We start from the raw sequence: 20,215 nt of genomic DNA, 5'->3' as shown, positions 1-20,215 counted from the left end.
TCTGCTGTTATAAGCATGGCTGCCTGAATAAATTTGTCTTTGTGCACCTGTGTAAGATTGCTTCATAGGAAAGTCAGTTCCTAGCAGTGGGATTGTCGGGTCTGTGGGGGTCTGCGTTGAGGATTGTGATCGTCTGTCCAGAGGGCCGTTCTGAGTCACAAAGCTGCCAGGGTGCTGGAGGGGCCATTACCATCCTTCCTCACCTGTACCACATCTATCAGTTTTAAACCTGTGCACATGTGATTGGATGGGAAACATCTTTTTTTTTTTTTTTTTTTTTGAGACGGAGTTTCGCTCGTTACCCAGGCTGGAGTGCAATGGCGCGATCTCGGCTCACCGCAACCTCCGCCTCCTGGGTTCAAGCAATTCTCCTGCCTCAGCCTCCTGACTAGCTGGGATTACAGGCAAGCGCCACCATGCCCAGCTACTTTTTTGTGTTTTTAGTAGAGACGGGGTTTCACCATGTTGACCAGGATGGTCTCGATCTCTCGACCTCGTGATCCATCTGCCTCGGCCTCCCAAAGTGCTGGGATTACAGGCTTGAGCCACCGCGCCCGGCCCGGATGGGAAACATCTTTTAGCATGCGCGTCTCAGATTTCTAAATGCTGGGTTTTGTCTCTGTCCCTGACACTCCCTGCTTCTGTGCAGTTTCAAAGTTCTGGCCAAGGACGAGTCCAGCACCATGGGCCCCTCAGGCTTTGTCTGTGGTTTGCGTGGCTGGAGCATCTTACCTTAAGCAGCAGTGATGGGTGCTGTTTCTGTTCTCTTAATGGACATTTATGAATGCAGACGGTTGTAGTGGGGTTGGCCCCTCAGGAATATCCCATCTGTCTGTCAGATCTAGACCCACCTTCAGAGATGCCTAGGGTGCTGCAGGACGTGCATTGCTGGGCTGTGCCAGCTCCTGGGTACAGCCCTGTTTGCACAGCTCAGGGGAAGGGCATCTGCAGGGCAGCCGGTGAGACCCTGAGGACTGCTGTGTTAGACAGGGACCCTTCCTCCCTGCTGTGGGTTTTGAGTGAACATTATTAGGAAGAGGAGAGCAGAGACGTGCCTGGGTTGGAGCCTTGTTCTCTGCCATATTTTCTTCTATTTGGATGTAGTTCCTGAAATTACCAAAGTCAGTGTCTCTTCTAGAGAACCGAGAGCTCCAATTTGTCAGCAACATGTAGATACCAAAGGCACTTACAGTCTAATGCATACGGACAGGGAACTGGATTTCAGCAAATCTGGGGAATTCTGACACTAGTTACAAGGAATGCAGGGCCAGGTGCTGTCTTGGAGGTGCTGCAGGTATCACATGTTGTGGCTTTGAAAAAAAGCTGCGGTGTTTTAGCATGGTCCATTTTTCTTCCAAACAGTCGTAAATGTTTTTAAATCTATAGAGAACGTTCTAGAATTGGTCACACCACGTGTTCACAGTGGTGGGCTCTGGGAACTGGAGTTAAGGTGTTCACTTTTTTGAGATGGAGTTTTGCTCTTCTTGCCCAGGCTGCAGTGCAGTAGTGCAATCTCAGCTTGCTGCAACCTCTGCCTCCAGGGTTCAAGCAATCCACCTACCTCAGCCTGCCTAGTAGCTGGGATTACGGGCACCTATGACCACACCCCGCTAATTTTTGTGTTTTTAGTAGAGATGGGGTTTCGCTGTATTGTCCAGGATGGTCTCTAATTCCTGACTTCGAGTGATCCACCCACCTCAGCCTCCCAAAGTGCTGGCATGACGGATGTGAGCCACCGCGTCGAGCTCAGGCTGTTCACTTTTTTATAGTCTTCGACAAAGTCTAGATTTGTTTAGAGTGCACAATTCATAGAACAGTTAGGAGGTGAAAAAGAATGGTTTTACTGGCCGGCAGGCAGCTGGCTCCAAGGCTGTTCAGGTCCTCCATTTGTGGGGCAGGCAGCACGTGGGATCCAAGAGAGCGCATCCTCCATGGGGACCCACCCGCAGCTCTGCCAGCTGGGTGCCCTGGATCCCGTGTTTTAGCTCAACCCACAGCCCTCGCTCGGAGCCACCCATGGAGTGGCTTTCAGGGTGGGGCTGCTCCAGCTCTTATCGGGACTCATGGCTTCAGAGACACCTTCCTAAGGGGAAGGCTTACGCTGTTCTCCTCCTGCCTTCCACTGTGTGGACAGCTGTACAGAGGGCCAGGGTGTGGGCAGTGTGGACAACAACCCGCTCGGTGCTGTGGGGGTGTGCACTGTTGGAAAGCCACCTCCCATAGAAAGAAGCACCGTGTTTGGGCGGGTGCAGAGGTGGGAGACAGCTTCTCCCCAGTGACATGTCCCCAGGGGAGGGGCCTCACAGCCCACCCAGCGCTGTCCCTGCAGGTGCAGCAGGAGCGGGATGAGCTCTACAGGAAGTTCACTGCTGCCATCCAGGAGGTGCAGCAGAAGACCGGCTTTAAGAACCTGGTGCTAGAGCGCAAGCTGCAGGCCCTCAGCGCCGCTGTGGAGAAGAAGGAGGTGCAGTTCAACGAGGTGCTGGCGGCCTCCAACCTGGACCCTGCATCCCTGACGCTGGTGTCCCGCAAGCTCGAGGTAGGCCCTTGAGGTGGGCTGCCCCAGTGGGCGGCCTCTTCCCTATGGCAGGACCCTTCCGTTCTGTGCTGTGCCTCCTAGGACAGGCACAGACCCCTCAGTCAACCACTGGGCGGGGCCATTCGTGGGCTTCCTGTGGCCGGAGAACAGAGCGGCGTGGATGCCTCTCGCCGTCTTAGCGGTCTTCTCATCAGTTCTGCTGAAGTCTCTTGATCTTCCCTGGACCCTGTGTGACCTCACGGTGCGTCCTCACCTCTGGGTCTGTGCTCACTCCAGTTCTCAGGCCTGGCTTATCTGAGCACCTAAGGCCCTAGTCATCTCACTGCAGCCTGACAATGGGCGTGGGAGTGGAAAAGTCACATGGAGGCTCTGTGGGCCTGAGCACCTCCATTGGTGACAGCAGACCCAGACACAGGCCTGGAGGATGGTTGCACCTCCTGAGCTCTCAGTCCAGGCACCACCCCCATCCTGGGACAGAGAGGGCGCCGGGAGGCCCTGAGATGGGCTGGGTTAGGACATGGGCGGTTACAGGCACGGTAAGTGCAGGGTCGTGGGAGCCTGGGGACCCTGACCACACTTTGCAGGTACTGGGGACATGAGGTCTAAGAAGAGCCCGGAACATTCCATCATTCTGTGTCACGGTTACTTATAGTGCTGCTCTGCTAGGGTGTCCCGGGATAAAGCAGATGAGGCCTGGGCCCCCCACCCCCATGGGGAGAGGCGGCATGCCCTGGAGGATCAGGAGGATGCTGAAGCCTCAGACTGCCTCACAGGTGCCCAACACCTTTGTCTAGCTTCTGGACCTGGGCTTGGCCTCTATTCCCTGGACCTGGTTAGGGAAAGTCACAGAAGGAATAGGCACAGGGCAAAGGTCTCTGACTGACACTGGAATCCTGGCCAGTTGAGGCACAGCCTGTGGCTTCCTTTGGGCCCTTTAAGATGCATGACGCATGCCCCTGGCCCAGCTGCTGCCCCTGAGCTTACAACAGCTGGTCGTGAGGTCTTCACCAACAGGCTCCACAGAGGGAGACTGGCTGGTCACAGGGATGCAGGCTTCGGGGCCACCGCACCCCGTCTGACTCTGCTGCTGTGCTGGGCTCGTACTTCAGCACACAGATGTCTGGGACCTCGGCTCGAGGCTTCCTCACTGTGGAAGCATCTGTTATCCTGAGAACGTTCACAGATGGTATTTTTTTGTTTTGTTTCCGAGACTGATGCTTTGTCACCCAGGCTGGAGTGCAGTGGTGCCATCTTGACACTGCAGCCTCTGCCTCCCAAGTAGCTGGGATTACAGGCATGTGCCACCATGCCTGGCTAATTTTTGTATTTTTAGTAGAGACAGTTTCACCATGTTGGCCAGGCTGGTCTTCAATGCCTGACCTCAAGTGATCTGCCCGCCTTGGCCTCCGAAAGTGCTGCGATTACAGGTGCACACCATCACACCTGACCTTATTTTTGTATTTTTAGTAGAGATGGGGTTTCACCATGTTGGCCAGGATGGTCTGTCTCTGACCTCGTGATCCACGCACCTTGGCTTCCTGAAGTGCTAGGATTACAGGCGTGAGCCACCGTGCCTGGCCTCCAGATGGTGTTTTTAAGGTGGTTTTTCCACACGCAGTTGAGCTGAACACAAATGCATGTGCTCACCACTGACACCAGGCCGAGGGCTGACCTCATTCAAGTCAGCTAATCTCTTTTTTTTTTTTTCTGTTGTCCAGGCTGGAGCCCCTTGCCGAGCTGCCCTGGGGGCACCAGGTGTTGGACAGATGCAAGACTAAGGGGCTGGTTCTGAAAGGCCTGTCAGCTGTGTCTGAGTTTCGGGCCCATGGTAATCATGGAAGAACTGGACAGAGCCTACCCTGCCACTGCTGGGGATCGAAGGGCTGGGGGGACAGCTTGGGGCCAGCACAGAATGGGGATGGGCAGAGGGTTTGAGAGCTGCCCAGAGGCTGAGTCGACCGGCGGGGCTGGGAGGGGCCAAGGTGGCTTGGTGTTTGCACACTGGGGAACTGTGGGTCCTGGCCTAGTGGGCAGTGGTGCCTGTGGGACCCTGGTCAACTGGGATGGCCTGGCTCTCGGGGCCTGAGGGAGTGAGGCCGTATGAGTGGGGTCTCAATGGGGCCAGAGGCAGACTCTGAGATTGTCTGCCCAGCACTGGGTGCTGTGAGCACAGGCAGGTGAGGGAGTGAGGTCTCACTGTTGGGAGGAGGAGGAGGCGCATTCCCAGCTCCTGGCTGAGGCTGCACCCGGCTGGCTGCTGAACCATTGAGATGAGGGTCACTGCTGCTGTACCGACACACCAGGGTGAGCATGGAGCCAAATGTGGGTCAGCTCTTCCTTTCCTGGTCATTGTTACCATGACTTCTAAGTGAGGAATCTTCTGGCGAAGTGACAGAGGCCCCGGCAGGGTCATTGTTGGCAGGCTGCGCAGGTGTGAGGGCTGCTCTGTGAGGGCAGCAGAGATGGCCCTAAAGCTAGGCTGGGCCCAGTCATGGCCACAGGCAGTAGCCCAAGAAATCCCCGGCCTGGCCATGTGGTGAGACCCTTGCCCACATCTGGGTGGGCCAATGCTGCTGAAAACCACTTTTTTCTGTTAGGAAAAGGTGGGAGAATACATTCACAAGCTTCGAGACATGTAAGCAGTGTGTGAGTGGTGTTCAGTGTACAGTCTCTATGTGTGACTGCACATTGCCTGCCATCACCTCATCTGCATTTCTTGTGGGTTTGGACTTTTTTTTTTTTTTTTTGAGACTGTGTCTTGCTCCACCCAGGCTGGAGTGCAGTGGTGCAGTCTCAGCTCACTGCAACCTGTTTCCCAGGTTCAAGCGATTCTTGTGCCTCAGACTCCCAAGTGGCTGGGATTACACAGGTGTGAGCCAGCACGCCTGGCTAATTTTTGTATTTTTAGTAGAGATAGAGTTTCACCACATTGGCCAGGCTGGTCTCAAACTCCTGACTGCAAGTGATCTGCCCGCCTTGGCCTCCCGAAGTGGTGGGATTATAGGTGTGAGCCAGCACGCCTGGCTAATTTTTGTATTTTTAGTAAAGAAGGGGTTTTGGCCGGGCGTGGTGGCTCACGCCTGTAATCTCAGCATTTTGGGAGGCTGAGGTGGGTGGATCACCTGAGGTTAGGAGTTCAAAACCATCCTGGCCAACACGGTGAAACCCTGTCTTTATTAAAAAAAAAAAAAAAAAAAAAAAGGGTTTCGCCGTGTTGGCCAGGGTGGTCTTGAACTCCTGACCTCAAATGATCCACCATCTTGGCCTTCCAAACTGCTGAGATCACAGGTGTGGGCGGCCTTGCCCGGTCTGGACCATTTCTTTATGGAGACGTGTGGCTCCGTGTTCTCTGTTCCTCCCGTGTTCTCTCTCAACCCTTGGAGACCTTTTTCTGCTGAAAACCCTGTGTGGATGGAGGTACCGTCAAACCAGGCTGTTATTCCCTGGGTCTCTGAGGAGAGCCTGGAGCCCCCAGGCCACTCCCACTGCATCGGTCAAAAGATGAGTCTCAAAGTCTCACCTCTCTCTCCTCAGGATGTTCTGGAATCGAAGAACAGCACCATCAAGGACCTGCAGTATGAGCTGGCCCGGGTCTGTAAGGTACGACGTGCGCTGCCCTCCCTCAGAGACACTCTCGGCGCCAGCCTGTTCTAAATGCAGATGCTCTCTGAGGACCCCACTGGTGCCCACTTTGTACTTCGTTTGACACGGCAGCCATCACTGTCCCTATGTGAGGGTGCAGTCATGGCTGAGGGCAGCTGGGTTCTGTTGGTTTGGGGCACAGCACTGTCATCTAGGCTATGTCTCTGCTGGGATGGGTGTGGGGGCACCTGGACCCTTCCCTGGTCAGCCCCTTCCCCTGGGTAGGGAGGGCGTGAGGAACCTGAGGGAGGAGCATCCACCCAGGGGCCAGAGCAGAGCCAGGGGCAGAGCCTCTCAGACCACGGCTCTGCCCTCTGCCTCTGTGTCCTCATTTGTGGAATGGGACTAGTGACGGCCTCTCCCTGTTTTGACACCTGAGCGGGGTGATGTCTTCCACACAGCACATGACTGATAGGCCTTTGGCTTTATCCTTTTACACCGTGAGGCTCACGATGCTTGCCCCTCCACAGAGCTGCACTCAGCTCTGGTGGGCCTGGGCGCGGGGACCCTGAGCTCTGGTGGGCCTGGGCGTGGGGACCATCAGCTCTGGTGGGCCTGGGTGCGGGGATCCTCAGCTCCCTAATGCTCCCCTGTCCCCACAGGCCCACAATGACCTGCTGCGCACGTACGAGGCAAAGCTGTTGGCCTTCGGGATCCCTCTGGACAACTTGGGCTTCAAGCCCTTGGAGACAGCTGTGATCGGGCAGATGATAGGCCAGGGCCCTGCGGGACTGGTGGGCACCCCCACGTAGCCGCCCCTTTGGGGGGGCACAGCCCCCAGAGCCAGCCTCGGAACTCTCTAGATGACACCCCCGTTCACACCAAGGACAGCAAGTGTTTTAGATTTCATCATCAGCAAATGAAAGCTTTTCACATGTCCTTCCATCGTCTTGCCTGGCTCCGTGGACAGAACTGCCTGCAGGACCCTCACCCATGGTGTCCCCACCACTTCCTTCGCTGGGTGCATGTCCAGCCTGTGCCTGTGCCTGCCCCCTGGGCACCTCCAACCACAGACAGCAGGACCTTCTCAGAGGGCCCTGCGCTCACCTGGGGCTGGGCACAGTGTGCTGCCTGTCTTCACGCCATTGTTGTCCCAACAGCTGGACGGCTTTGCGGGTGCTGGCAGTGACTTTATTGATGCCTGAGTCACAGCTGCCCACTGGGAATCTCCAGGACTTCCCTAGGAAGTGGGTGACCCTGGTGTTCCCTGATGAGCACGAGGCCCACTCTGTTGGGGTGCAGGGGCACAGCTCACATACGGGAAGGGGCAGGTGGCCTCCTGCTGCCAGGCTTGGCTCTAGCTCCCTCGGTAGGTGGTATAGGACCAGGGGCTCAGCAGCAGGGGCACGTGGAACTTCTGGGCCTCGCTGGGGATGGTGAAAACAACCTGAGGTGGAGAGAAGGCCGGGGAGAGGGTGAGGGGGCGGCAGCAAACTAGCCCCACCGTGCCTGGGAGAGCTCAGCAGCCCAGACAGAGGGTCTGGGATGGGGTGAACCCTCCCCACCAGAGGGACATTACTCAGAAGCCACAGCCCTGAGCGTAGCCACAGCCTGACAGGGCAGATACTTCTGTGTGGCTGCAGTGCAGGGTGAGGCAGTGAGGTCAGGCACAGAGCTGGAGGTGGCTCAGAGGAAAACCTCTATCAACAGAGGGGATGAGTCACCCCTGGCCCAATCTCCCCGCAAAGCCTGACCCTGGGCAGGTCAGCGATGGGTGTGTCCTATAGAGTCTTGCTGCCTGGAAACCTTTCTTTTGGGAGCTCAAAGCAAGTGAGCTCACCCACCTGCCACCACCCAGGACCAGTCTGCTCACTGCCTAAATGATGCCGGCCAGCAGGACCTGACCTGCCGGTCCCAGTGAGTCACAGACCTCAGCCCTCCAGCACACCAGGCGCTCACCTCCACGTATGGGTAGAAGCTTTCCTGCCCCCTCTTCCTCCAGTAGGCTGCAGTGTCGAAGGTGAGCTTGTAGGTGCCTGCCTTCATCTGGTCCCGCGTCAGGAGTCCAGGGCAGCGGCCATCTGGGTCTGTGTAGCTGGGGAGAGGATGAGGGTGCAGAGGGAGATGAGGAGCTCCGCACCCCAGCTTTCCTGGGTCTGCACACCACCTGTCAGACTTCGGTGAGCAAGTCTCGGCCTGCAGCTCGGGAGCAGTCAGGACCCCACAGCACTGTCTTTAGAGCATCAACACAGAGAAGAAAAAGGGAAAAGGCTCCCATAATTTACCCCATGAGCAGTAACCACCTTAGAGCTGGCATATATTTTTCCAGATTTTCTCTATGCATATTTGTTGACAAACTTAACTCATCAAATGGATTATAGTATTTGTATTATTTTATAAGCTATGGTTTTCACTGAATATATTGTGTGTGGCTTTCTGGGTCAATAACTGCCAAACCCTCACCACAGGGCAGGCCTGTCCACTGCACGGAGCACACCCATCGTGTGCCCTGGTGCCTTGTCAGGGTCCTGAATGCCTGTGGCTCTGCCCACAGTCATGGAAAACCTCACATCGTTCTTGCCAGCTGGTCTTTAAAGTGTGCGCCTCGGCTGTGATTAGAAAGAGCAGGCTGGGTGCAGTGGCTCCCGCCTTTAATCCCAGCACTTTGGGAGGCCATGATGTTAGGAGTTGAAGACCATCCTGGCCAATACGGCAAAACCCCGTCTTTACTAAAAATACAAACAAATCAGCCAGGTGTGGTGGTCCTCGCCTGCTATCCCAGCTACTAGAGAGGCTGAGGCAGAGAATTGCTTGAACCTGTGGGGTGGAGGCTGCAGTGAGTTGAAATTGCACCACAGCACTCCAGCCTGGGTGACAGAGCGAGGTGACATCTCAAAAAAAAAAAAGTATAGTACGTGTGTATGTGGGGAACCTCCATGAGACTCGTAGCCCACATGGTGCTCTCCTAATTCCTCAGGTGGGACCTGGAGGAATTAGTGCCTCGGCTTTTGCGAATGGTCAAATGAAGATGGAGGAGCGGCACGGGCACACCTGATCCTGTGGGCCCAGCCCTGCTCTTCTGGCTGGAAGAGGGGCTTGCTTCCCATGTAGGGCCATAAGGCCTGGGGGGGTGACACCCACCTGGGAAGTGCCCATGGAGCCTGTGTCTGGGGCAGTAGGCAAGGCCCCATGGAGACTGAGGGACTCGGTGCCCTCAGGCCTGGCTGGGAATCCCAGCACAGACCTGGGCTTGCTGTAGAAGGAGTAACCATGGTGCTGGCCTCAGGGTGTATGGAGAATGGAAAGCAGTGTCCAGCTACTGCCTGGCACAGGGCTAACTGTGATGTCAGAGGCAGTGAAGTCTTCCATTTCCCCTCAGGGCTCACCTAACCCACCCTCCACCACCGCACAGCTGCCAGGAACAGGCAGAAACACTCCGACCCCATGAGGCGCTCAGTGCCATGAGTTGGAGGTGGGAGGAAACAGCACCCCTACTCATTTCCGTACGGGCTGAGAGAGGCAGGAGGGAGGCCCCCGTCCCTCCCCTCACCCTGGGCGGACTGGAGGGTCAGCAGCGTCAGCCCTGCTCTCCAGCCTCACTGCCTGGCTCCCTAGCCCCTGCCATCTGTCTCAGGGCAGGACCTGCCTCCCAGCGTCTCGCGCCTACCTAGTCCTCAGCTCCATCCACTGCTGGCTGTGGTCCTCCAGCCGGGATAAGCAGAGGCAGAGGCCCCTGGCTGGGACCCCGGAGGCGGTATCCAGCACATGGGTGGTCAGTGGGCTGCCCAGAGGCTCCATGCTGCTGCCCTAGGCCAGGAGAAGGAGGCCAGGGTGAGCGTCTGGGGCCCTGTGCCCACCCGCCCCAATCCTGCGTCCACACCAGCTGTAAGGTGTAAACAGACCTCTGGACAGTCCTCCCAGTGCCCAGGGGACAGGGGGCAAGGGTCACTGGAACTGCTTAGTCAGCTGAAGAGGCTCCAAACGTCAACAGCGGACCCGTGCCTCCCGACCCTTCCCGGCCAATCCCCCCGATCTCCCGCTCCCCCACCCCACTGGGGACCCAGTCTACCGCCCACGCCCCCCACGAAAGGGCCATCGTCCCCCAGGCCCTCTGGTCTCTGGGCTCTCTCCTCTGCCCCCTTTCCTGGGTCCTCGACGCTCAGCCTAGCCCTAGGCAGCTGAGGGGACAGGAGCCCGGCATATCCAGGCCTGGTCCCCTAACCTCCTGGGGGCCCAGGTGTCGCTGGAGCCGCAGCAGTCGCAGGGCGGCCCCGGAGCTCATCCTGCCCCACCGACTGCGATGCCCGCGGGCAGAGGGAAGGGCGGGGCCGTCACCCTGCCCCGGACCACCTCGTGCCCACCAGGAGGACCCCAGCGGGGCTTTGCCTTGGAAGGGGCGCTGGCGGAGAATCAGGGCGCAGAGACCTGGAGCCCGCAGCGGAGTCGAGGACAGGGGGGCGGGGCGGGCGCGGGCCGGGGCCGGGAGGCGGGGCTGAGGCGGGGCCAGGAGGCAGGGCTGAGGCGGGGCTGGGGCCGGGGCGGGGCCGGAGGCGGGGCGGCCGGTGGTAGGGGTGGGGCCGCGGCGGGGCGGCTGTGGGGCGGGGCCGGGACGAGGCGCGGGGTGGGGCGGGGGGCCGCGGGGAGGGGCGGGGGCCGCGGGGGGGGTAGGGGGGGCGGGGGGCGGGGGGCCGCGGGCGGGGCGGGCGGGTCGGCGCTGCGGGCCAGCGGGTGGGGCGGGATTGGGGTCCGCCGGGTTTGGAGGCCCACAGGTTTGCCATGGAAGCCCCTTACGGGGAAGTACGGTTAAGATTAGCCGAGACAAAGCGGACTTGACCCAAGCCAGGTAAGCAAGTTCTGTTCACCTGCCGGGCTGCCCCGTAACGGTCAGAGGAGGCAGCCCCAGCTTACAAAATGAGGGGTGTATACGGAGTTAGGGGGGCGGAAGGGAGTTTCGGGACCTACATAATCTACCAGCTTGTAACAAGAACAGGTCGTTTTTCAGCTTTCGACAGACTTACATTATTCTGTGACTTTGTGGCGCCAGTTTAAAAAAACCAGGCCGTGTAAACAGGAGTCTGAAGGGAGGTTCGTTTTCCCGTGGCCTCCCCAGGTGGCTGCGTTCAGGCAGTGCTCAATCGCAGCAGGTCCGGCAGCTTTGCTGTGGCGCCTAGACAGGAATGCAGCTGCAGAGCAATCCGAGTGGGGCTTCAGCTGCCCCTAACGATCCGGTGTTTCAATAGGTAATGGAAGAGGGGCTGCTTCTTGCTGGATGGGGGCACGTTTGTTTGGGAGGCTAGGTTGCAGGGGTTGCCGTTCCAGGAGCTGTTGGTGTTCTTGGAGCGGCTTCATATCTTGTATTGCCCCATGGGTGAAAGCTTCAACACTGTCTTGTAAAAACTGGGTGAGGAGTGGTTAAGAGGCAGGGGCCAAATGCTAGGAGGAGGACGGGGTTCTGGCGGGGCCTACGAGGGGCAGTAGCCAGGGCGCCCAGGAGTTTCGGAACCACTCGAGGCAGGTGGAATGACTAAGTTTTTGTGCTCGGTCACTGAGTTTTTTTTTTTGAGACGGAGTTTTGCTCTTGTTGCCCAGGCTGGAGTGCAATGACGCAGTCTCAGCTCACCGCAACCGCCGCCTCCTGGGTTCGGGCAATTCTCCTGCCTCAGCCTCCTGAGTAGCTGGGACTACAGGCATGCACCACCGTGCCCAGCTAATTTTTTGTATTTTTTTGGTAGAGATGGGGTTTCACCATATTGACCAGGATGGTCTCGATGTCTTGACCTCGTGATCCGCCCGCCTTGGCTGTACTAGCCCTGATTCATTGAGGTAGAATCAGCATTGTTCATTTAAAAATAGGCATAAAAATAGGCATAAACCTTTTTCAGCAGTCAGGAGGTCTAGACCTCTGCAGTTTTGTAGGGTGAATTCTGCTATAAAGAGTCTAGTTGGTTTTGGAGATGAGTGACAGAGTCTGTTTCTTCTAGTGACAATTGGAAGTCTCCGGAGAGATTGCTTATTGGCCTTTTGGCTAAGATCAAGTGTGGAAGTCTTTGGAGAGTGACCAGAAATGTGGTAACGAGGTTCTCAGGCTTCTGGGTCCTGACTCGACACTGGTGGTGACTCTGAGGGCTAGTAATAAGGAAATGAACAGTATTGGTCTTTTTGGGTAGGCATGTAATGTAGGAGGGACAGGGAGTTCTTGGTTTGGAGGAAAAGCCTAATGTGGGGGCAAGGTAGACTAGGGTGCGAGTACCTGTCCAGTGGGTGGGAGGCAGAATGGGCTCTGGACCCACAGAGGAAGAAGGTGCCTGCCGTGTTAACGCAGACAGACGAGTGGATTGAGACTAGGTGTTGGAGTGCCTAGTTTCCTCATTTGGAGAGACTTGGATCAGCTTCAGCAACTCAGAGTGAGGAGGAGAGAGAGATCCCTTCGAGGCAGGAAGGGAGGGAATGCGGAGGGCTTGGGTAAAGAGGCCGTGAGCTTCCGGGAAAACTGACTCTGGCATAACATTATGTGACAAAGAAGGATGTCAAAGTATTTTACCCCATTACTAGTTTATTTGCCACATTTTGTTATTTATTTATTTAATTTATTTATTTTTGAGATGAAGTCTCTCTCTGTCACCAGGCTGGAGTGCAGTGGTGTGATCTCAGCTCACTGCAACCTATGCTCTCTGGGTTCAAGCGTTTCTCCTGCCTCAACCTCCTGAGCAGCTGGGAATACAGGCACCTGCCACCTTGCCCAGCTAATTTTTTTATTTAGTAGAGAAGGGGTTTCATCATTTTGGCCAGGCTAGTCTCAAACTCCTGACCTCAGGTGATCCACCCACCTCAGCCTCCCAAAGTGCTGGGATTACAGGTGTGAGCCGTCGCACCAGGCTACAGTCTTTTATCTTAACCTGAACATTTTATATCTACTGCCCCCAGGTCTTTAGACAAACTGAACCAATAATCAACCAGAAAATGTTTAAATTTACCTGTAATGACCTGGAAACCCCTCCCCAGCATTCCCCCACCTCGCCTCCTACTTCTTTGAGTTGTCCTCCTTTCTGGACTGAACAGTGTATTTCTTTTTTTTTTTTTTTGGAGACGGAGTTTCGCTCTTGTTACCCAGGCTGGAGTGCAATGGCGTGATCTCGGCTCACCGCAACCTCCGCCTCCTGGGTTCAAGCAATTCTCCTGCCTCAGCCTCCTGAGTAGCTGGGATTACAGGCACGTGCCACCATGCCCAGCTAATTTTTTGTATTTTTAGTAGAGACGGGGTTTCACCATGTTGACCAGGATGGTCTCGATCTCTTGACCTTGTGATCCACCCGCCTCAGCCTCCCAAAGTGCTGGGATTACAGGCTTGAGCCACCGTGCCCGGCCAACAGTGTATTTCTTAATGTATTTGATTGATGTCTCATGCCTCCCTAAAATGCACAAAACCAAGCTGTGCCCCAGCCACCTTGGGCGCATGTTCTCAGGATCTCCTGAGGGCCGTGTCATGGGCCAAGTTCTCAAGATCTCCTGAGGGCTGTGTCATGGGCCATGGTCACTCATATTTGGCTCAGAATAAGTATCTTCAAATATTTTACAGAGTTTCACTCTTTTTGTTGACACATGATTAAAGAAACATCCCTAAAATAGGAATGCTGGATGATGACAGGAGAAGCGAGAAACTATCAGGCAGCAATTTTACATCACATCAAGAAAGGAGCTGTTAGTATTAGCTACAGAGATGAGCCTGGGCTGATAGGACCCTAATGAACAAACAAAAGGTGGGGCTCTGCTGGTGGAGACCTTCTGGGTTCACACAGTGCTAGGTGTGACCCATGCCCACCCAGACTTAATTACACACTCATTGCCCACACTCCCACCAGTGCCATGGCTGTTCCAAGCATGGTATTTAGTATGAAACGGTGGCATCTCAATTCTAAGAAATCTCTATTTTTTTCTAGAAAACCTCATGGTTATTCCACCACCTAATTGGAAAAACCTGTAAAATTAGAACCCCAAATTCCATCATGTGTAGCAATGTCCCGAGTACATCTGCGGTCCCATGCTTGAGTGTGTACTTTTGCTTTGCAATAAAAGCTTCTTGCCTTTGGCTTCCTGCTGACTCCTCCCTGAATTCTTTCTATGACAGTGTCAAGAACTTGGAACGCAAGCTGTGGCTGGGGTTTCACCAGCATCTAAAGACCAACCCCAAGCCCACCAGCAACTGCAGCCTCAACCTCCCAGACTCAAGCGATCCTCCCACCTCAGCCTCCTGAGTAGCAGGGACCACAGGGGTGTGCCACTACTCCAGGCTATTTTTTTTGAGGGGGAGGTGAGTAGATACAGGGTCTAACTAACTATGTTGTCCATGCTAGTCTTGAACTACTGGGATCAAGCAATCCTCCCACCTTGGCCTTTTGAAGTGATGGGGTTACACGCATGAGCCACTGCACCTGGCCCTTGTTGACTTCTGATTAACCCCAGTTCCAGAAATGCCTCCAAGATTTCTACTTTATTTACTGTTCCTTGTGCAGGTGCTTATCATAAAACCTGTATTTAGGCCAAAACTATCTTTACAGCAATGTAGTTTGGGAAGTAAAACAAAACAAAAGAAAACAAAACACCCCTGTCTTGATGTTTTGCATAAATTACAGGTTATGATATATATAGCATTCTTGTCTTTTCCTGGAGGGTCAGCTTTAATTGTCCTTATAGACCATGCACACCCTTTCCCTGTGGTATATAAGCCTGGCTAGGGTGGGAAGAGGTAACAGCAAGAAGATCTGCCTGTTCAGCTGCCACTCAAGACCATGCTTCTACTTTTTTTTTTTTTTGGAGATGGAGTTCAATTTGTTGACCTTGGCAGCGCCAGCTGATCCATCAAGTGTAGGGTCCACAACATGTCTCAGGCACTGATCTAAGAACACTTCGGCGAGGCCAGAATCCTGTAGCCCTCAGCTGCATGACACTTAAACCATCATTTCTAATCTTACAGCTAGCATTAGTCCAGCAAAGGCTATGTAGTTCCCAGGCAAGAAGGAGTCTGCTTTGGAAAAGGGCTGTTACTAGAAGCAAGATGGCATCGGTTAAGTTAGAGCTCTTTCACTGCCCAGCCATAATTTTGCAAAGGTGGTTTCCGTCCCAGCTACCTGGGGGTGCTGAGGTGAGTGGACCGCTTGAGCCCGGGAGGTCAAGGCTACAGTGAGCTGTGTTCTCATTACTCCACTTCAGCCTCAGTGACAAAGCAAGACGCTGTCTCAAAAAATGAAACAATAAGAAGCATGGTCTTTGCTGGGCATGGTGGCTCACGCCTATAATCCCAGCACTTTGAGAGATGGGTGGATCACTTGAGGCCAGGAGTTCGAGACCAGTCTGCCCAACACGGTAAAACCCCATCTCTACTAAAAATACCAAAATTACTGGGTGTGGTGATGCATGCCTGTAATCCCAACTCCTTGGGAGGCTGAGGCAGGAGAATTACTTGAACTCAGGAGGCAGAGGTTGCAGGGAGCCATTTTTCTCTACTGCCTCATGTATTTTGGGGAGTTACAGCTTGACTGAATCAATCCCAGCAGCTTGCTTTTATTCTCATAGGAAAAAACCAATAATGGCATTTCTACTGATTTTCCTTAAGTTTGTCAACTGAAGAATGATGAGGTTTTACATATTTGGAAAGGAGAGCTCTATTTCTCATCAAGAGTTGCAGCCTGGTCATTTGGACAGGTGGGAAAGCATTGCCTCTGGCCAGGAGCCAGAAATAGGCACTTCAAGGGGCAGAAGACTGAGACAGGGATTTATCCCGAATGGCTTGGCCAGATTTACATACCCCTATAAACTATAAGAGGAGTTATGAATATTTATGAGAGGAGAAATGTGTGCATTTGTGACTGAGCTTCCTGCCTCTCTCTGGGTCCAGTGTTCAAAAAATGTCACTGTTAGCATGACTTGAAGGTGGAGTTTTTGGGACTCTGACCTCCAAGGTGAAGTGGAGAATGCAGTGACCCTCACTATGCATTCTCTGTAGATTGGCTGGAACCACTGCCTTGTCAGTGGTCTTTTAGTAGGGAGGAATGCAGTTAATTACATTGAAACTGCAAAAGGGCCATAGCAGTTGTGGTGGTGGAGTCCCTCAAAAGGGCGGGTTTCTCCCCAGCTCTACCAAAAATATACAAGATTAGTTGAGTGTGGTGGTGCATGCCTGTAATCCCAGCTACCCGGGAGGCGGAGGCAGGAGAATTGCTTGAACCCGGGAGTCAGAGGTTGCAGTGAGCCAAGATGACACCATTGCACTCCAGACTGGGCACCCAAGAGTGAAACTGTGGTTTCAGTGTAGCCCTTGGGGAAGAAAGCCTAATGGTGGGTAGTGAGGAAGAGGGCATAGCAAGGAGTGTCTGAGCTCCTGTAACATCATGGCTGGGAACTCAGTTCTCAAGCTTTCTCTGGAGTGTCCTTGCCACAAGGGTTTCTGTTCAATTGGTTGTGGGGTTGTTTAAAAGTGTGTACGACCTCCCAGCTCACTCTCTTCCTCCTGCTCTGGCTATGTGATGTGTCTGCTTCTCCTTTGTCTTCCACCATAATTGTAAGTTTTCTGAGGCCTCTCCAGAAGCCATGCAGATGCTGCAGTGCTTCCTGTACAGCCTGCAGAACCATGAGTTAGTTAAACTTCTTTTCTTTATAAAGTACCCAGTCTCAGATATTTCTTTGTAACAATGTGAGAACAGAGTAATACAGAAAATTAGTACCAGGACGGGGGCGTTGCTATAAAGATACCTGAAAATGTGGAAGTGAATTTGGAACTGGGTAACAGGCAGGATTTGGAAGACTTTGAGGGGCTCGGAAGAAGGCAGGAAGATGAGGGAATGTTTGGAACTTCCTAGAGACTGGTTAAATGGTTGTACCAAAAAGCTGATAGTGATAAGTATAGTGACACAAGGTTGACGAGGTCTCAGATGGAAATGAGGGACTTATTGGAACTGGAGCAGAAGTCATTTTTGTTATGCTTTAGCAAAGAACTTGGTGGAATTGTGCTTCTGCCCTAGGGATCTGTGGAAGTTTGAACTTGAGATGATGATTTAGGGTAAAGGCAGAAGAGAATTCAAGATGCAGCCTAATTGCTTTTAACAACCTATGCTCATATGTGTGAGCAAACAAATGATTTAAAATTATAATTTATATTTAAAGAGGATGCAGAGGGTAAAAGTTCAGAATATTTGCAGCCTGGCCAAGTGGTAGAAAAGAAAAACCCATTTTTAGGGGAGGGTCTCAAGAAATCTCCATAAATTTGCATAAGTGAAAAGGAGCCAAGTGTTAATAGCCAGGACAATGGGGAAAAGGCCTTGAAGGCATTTCAAAGACCTTAAAGGCAGCTCTTTCCAGCAAAGCCTGAAGGCCTAGGAGGGCTGGATGGTTTGGTGGCCAGGCCCAGATCCCTGCTGTCCTGTGAGCCTCGAGACCCTGGTCCCTGCATCCTGGCCACTCCAGCTTTAGCTGTGTCTCAAAGGGCTCCAGTACAGCTCTGGTGGCTGCTTCAGAGGGTGCAAGCCATAAGCTTTGGCAGCTTCCATGTAGTGTTAAGCCTGCGCTTGCACAGAGTGCAAGAGTTGAGTCTTGGGAACCTCTGGCTAGATTTCAGAGGATGTCCAGAAAAGCCTGGATGTACAGGAAGGAGCCTGCTGCAGGGGTGGAGCCCTCATGGAGAACCTCTACTAGGGCAGTGGAGAGAGGAAATGTGGGGTTGGTGCCGCAACACAAGAGTCCCCAATGAGAAGCTGCCTATTGGAGCTTTGTGAGAAGGGCCACCATCCTCCAGGCCCACCAGTAGCTTGCATCTGTGCCTGGAAAAGCCTCAGGCACTCAATGCCAGCCCATGAGGGTGGCTATGGGGGTGCTGAATCCTGCCAAATTACAGGGTCATAGCTGCCAAAGGCCTTGGGAGCCCACCCCCTACAGGCCTGCATGTGGGATATGGAGTCAAAGGAGATTATTTTGGGCCTTTAAGATTAAATGACTGCCCTGTTGGATTTTAGAATGAGGCCTGGAGCTCCTTTCTTTTGGCTGATTTCTCCATTTTGAAATGGGAATATTTACCCAAAGCTTGTACTCCTATTGCATCTTGGAAGTACATAACTTGTTTTTGATTTTACAGGCTCATAGGTGGAAGAGATTTGCCTGTGTCAGATGAGACTTGGAACTTTGAACTTTCGAATTAATGCTGAAATGAGTTAAGACTTTGAGGGACTGTTGGGAAGGCATGATTGTAGTTTTGCAGTGGGAGAAGGACATGAGATTTGGGGGGCAAGGGTTGGAATAATACGGTTTGGGTCTGCGGCCCATCAAATCTCATGTTGAATTGTAATCCCAAGTGTTGGAGGTGAGGCGTGGCGGGAGCCAGCTGGATCATGCCGTGGATTTCTTATGAAGGTTTCAGCACCATCCTCACTTGGTACTGCTTTCATGATAGTAGTGAGTTATCATGAGACCTGGTCATTTAGAGGTGTGAGACATCTCCCTCCACCCTCTCTCTCGCTCCTGCTCCATGTGAGACATCTCACTCCCCTTTGCCTTCTGCCATAGCTGGAAGCTTGCCAAGGCCCTCCTGCAAGCAGAAGCCGCTATGCTTCCTATACAGCCCGAACTTCAGAAAACAGTCATGGTTTAGATCACTGCAGCGGAACAGAGAAGGCTGACTATAATGATATTTATATATAGATCTAAAGCTTCTTTACTTGAAATGTTCCTGAACTGGCTGATAGGTAGGAAAATCCATTAAATGTTCTAGATTGTAAAAGAAGGTGAGTAAGAAAAATTGCTCAGAGCAGTCTGAGCTATGTGAGGTGTGCAAGTTTTATCAGGCCCAGAGTGGTGTGAGTGTGGGACTTAAGTCCTGCTCTCTACACCTATGCCTGGGGGCAATTGTTTAAAGGCATTTGTTCCATCCCTGAGCTCAACAGCTAGAAACCCTCTCCACTGACTGACCTGTGGACTCAGAAACTGGGTTTCCAACTATTCATCTGTTTTTATTTTCATAGAAATTTCCCCTCATTAAATGCCTGATGGTTAGTGCCATCTAGCAGCTATCACTTACCACCAAATCCCAACTGAGGATTGAGCTGGCTTTGAATGAACAAGAGGCAACTGAATGTGAAAAGGAACTTAGATTGTTCAGAGTGGGGAACTGACTGGATTCTGAGCACTCCATTTCCCCTCTTTGCTTTGAGAGCCCTTCTCTCACTTCAAGAATCAGATTCAGAATCAAAGGCAGAGATTTTTTGGGTGGCAAAGCTAGTGGCCCACGCATCTGGGGCACTTACTCCTCCTCCACACCACCCCTGTTTAACTTTTTCTGAGGGGAACTTCAGCACATTTCAGTCATGTGTCTGCTGCAGGGACAGGGAGGCTTGATTCCTAAGCCTCTCCTGGAGGACAGGAAGACCTAGGCCTGCAGGGATGGTCTTTCTGCCCTCCTCGAACTTGGCTGGGTCTTGACAGAGAGTGTGGATCTTAATTAAAAAAAATTTTTCCTTTATTTATTTTCATAATCTTTTTTAGAAAATAGTAAGGTGTTTGTTTTTGCATTTTTCTGTCTCTGTAGAAGGAGAGGGAGGATCTAGGATTCCCCTGGAGGAAGCAGGGGCATTCCTTCCCTGATTGCAGAGTCTTCCCTCAAGTGGAGACACACACATGCAAGTACATGCACATACACCCTTGAAATCCCTTGCACCCATACAGATATATATACTGAGGGCACACAGCCCCACACCCATGCATGCTGGCTTAACACATATAGCACATGTGAACACATATATACACATATGCATGTTCCATCTGGCTCTCACCTCTGGGGCTACAGAGATTGGAGGAAATCAGGAGAAGAGACGAGAGGAGCCAAGGGAGAGAATGGCAGCAGAGGAGAGGGGTCCATTAGGGGAAGAGGCCACACTCCTCAGGAGACCAGGGGACTCCCTTTCCTGATACGACTCTCTAAAATCCTATGTTTCTCTTCCTGGACCTGGAAATTGATTCTCCAATAATTAAACCAGATAGACTCCAAGCTTATCTCTTTCTGGGGGTTGAATTCCTGTGGAGACTTGCGCTGAACAGATGAGTTCTCTGTGACCC

At 53.2% G+C, this 20,215-nt stretch overlaps 3 protein-coding genes across 20 annotated transcripts in view; 2 read left to right on the top strand and 1 right to left on the bottom strand.

Annotated features, from left to right (window-relative positions):
- The window catches only part of DRC4 (dynein regulatory complex subunit 4), a 32,118-nt gene extending 23,579 nt beyond the window's left edge, over positions 1 to 8,539 (top strand). For all 8 annotated transcript variants that reach the window (XM_039463941.2, XM_039463940.2, XM_074405127.1 and 5 more), the window contains 3 exons: positions 2,330 to 2,539; positions 6,074 to 6,139; positions 6,784 to 8,539. In XM_039463941.2, the coding sequence (XP_039319875.2) occupies positions 2,330 to 2,539; positions 6,074 to 6,139; positions 6,784 to 6,933 (426 nt within the window). In that variant the 3' untranslated portion in view covers positions 6,934 to 8,539. The remainder of the gene's footprint in view (positions 1 to 2,329; positions 2,540 to 6,073; positions 6,140 to 6,783) is intronic.
- LOC141585475 (5-hydroxyisourate hydrolase-like) lies at positions 7,291 to 10,463 on the bottom strand. The gene is made up of 4 exons (XM_074405183.1): positions 10,344 to 10,463; positions 9,789 to 9,928; positions 8,081 to 8,216; positions 7,291 to 7,568 (listed from the first exon to the last, which is right to left on the bottom strand). Exons 1-4 carry the CDS (start codon positions 10,401 to 10,403, stop codon positions 7,479 to 7,481), a joined length of 426 nt encoding a protein of 141 aa, XP_074261284.1. The 5' UTR covers positions 10,404 to 10,463; the 3' UTR covers positions 7,291 to 7,478.
- Positions 10,464 to 10,833: 370 nt separating this feature from the next.
- Positions 10,834 to 20,215, top strand: part of LOC120361815 (mesoderm induction early response protein 2-like) — a 75,591-nt gene continuing 66,209 nt past the window's right edge. For all 11 annotated transcript variants that reach the window (XR_012518986.1, XR_012518996.1, XR_012518991.1 and 8 more), the window contains exon 1: positions 10,834 to 10,964. The gene's annotated coding sequence lies outside the window, so the exon portion shown is untranslated. The remainder of the gene's footprint in view (positions 10,965 to 20,215) is intronic.

The sequence above is a fragment of the Saimiri boliviensis genome, chromosome 1 (genome assembly GCF_048565385.1).
Source record: "Saimiri boliviensis isolate mSaiBol1 chromosome 1, mSaiBol1.pri, whole genome shotgun sequence".
Taxonomy (NCBI): domain Eukaryota; kingdom Metazoa; phylum Chordata; class Mammalia; order Primates; family Cebidae; genus Saimiri; species Saimiri boliviensis.
This window is presented reverse-complemented; position numbering and strand designations above follow the sequence as displayed.

What these genes read in the sequence shown, in the direction of transcription:
- LOC141585475 (XM_074405183.1), bottom strand. Translation starts at nt 10,403, where the DNA reads ATGAGCTCCGGGGCCGCCCTGCGACTGCTGCGGCTCCAGCGACACCTG. An exon ending in GACACCTGGGCCCCCAGGAG is followed by an intron (nt 9,929 to 10,343) that starts GTTAGGGGACCA and finishes CTCCTGGCCTAG; the next exon opens with GGCAGCAGCATGGAGCCTCT. An exon ending in GCTTCTACCCATACGTGGAG is followed by an intron (nt 7,569 to 8,080) that starts GTGAGCGCCTGG and finishes TCTCCACCTCAG; the next exon opens with GTTGTTTTCACCATCCCCAG.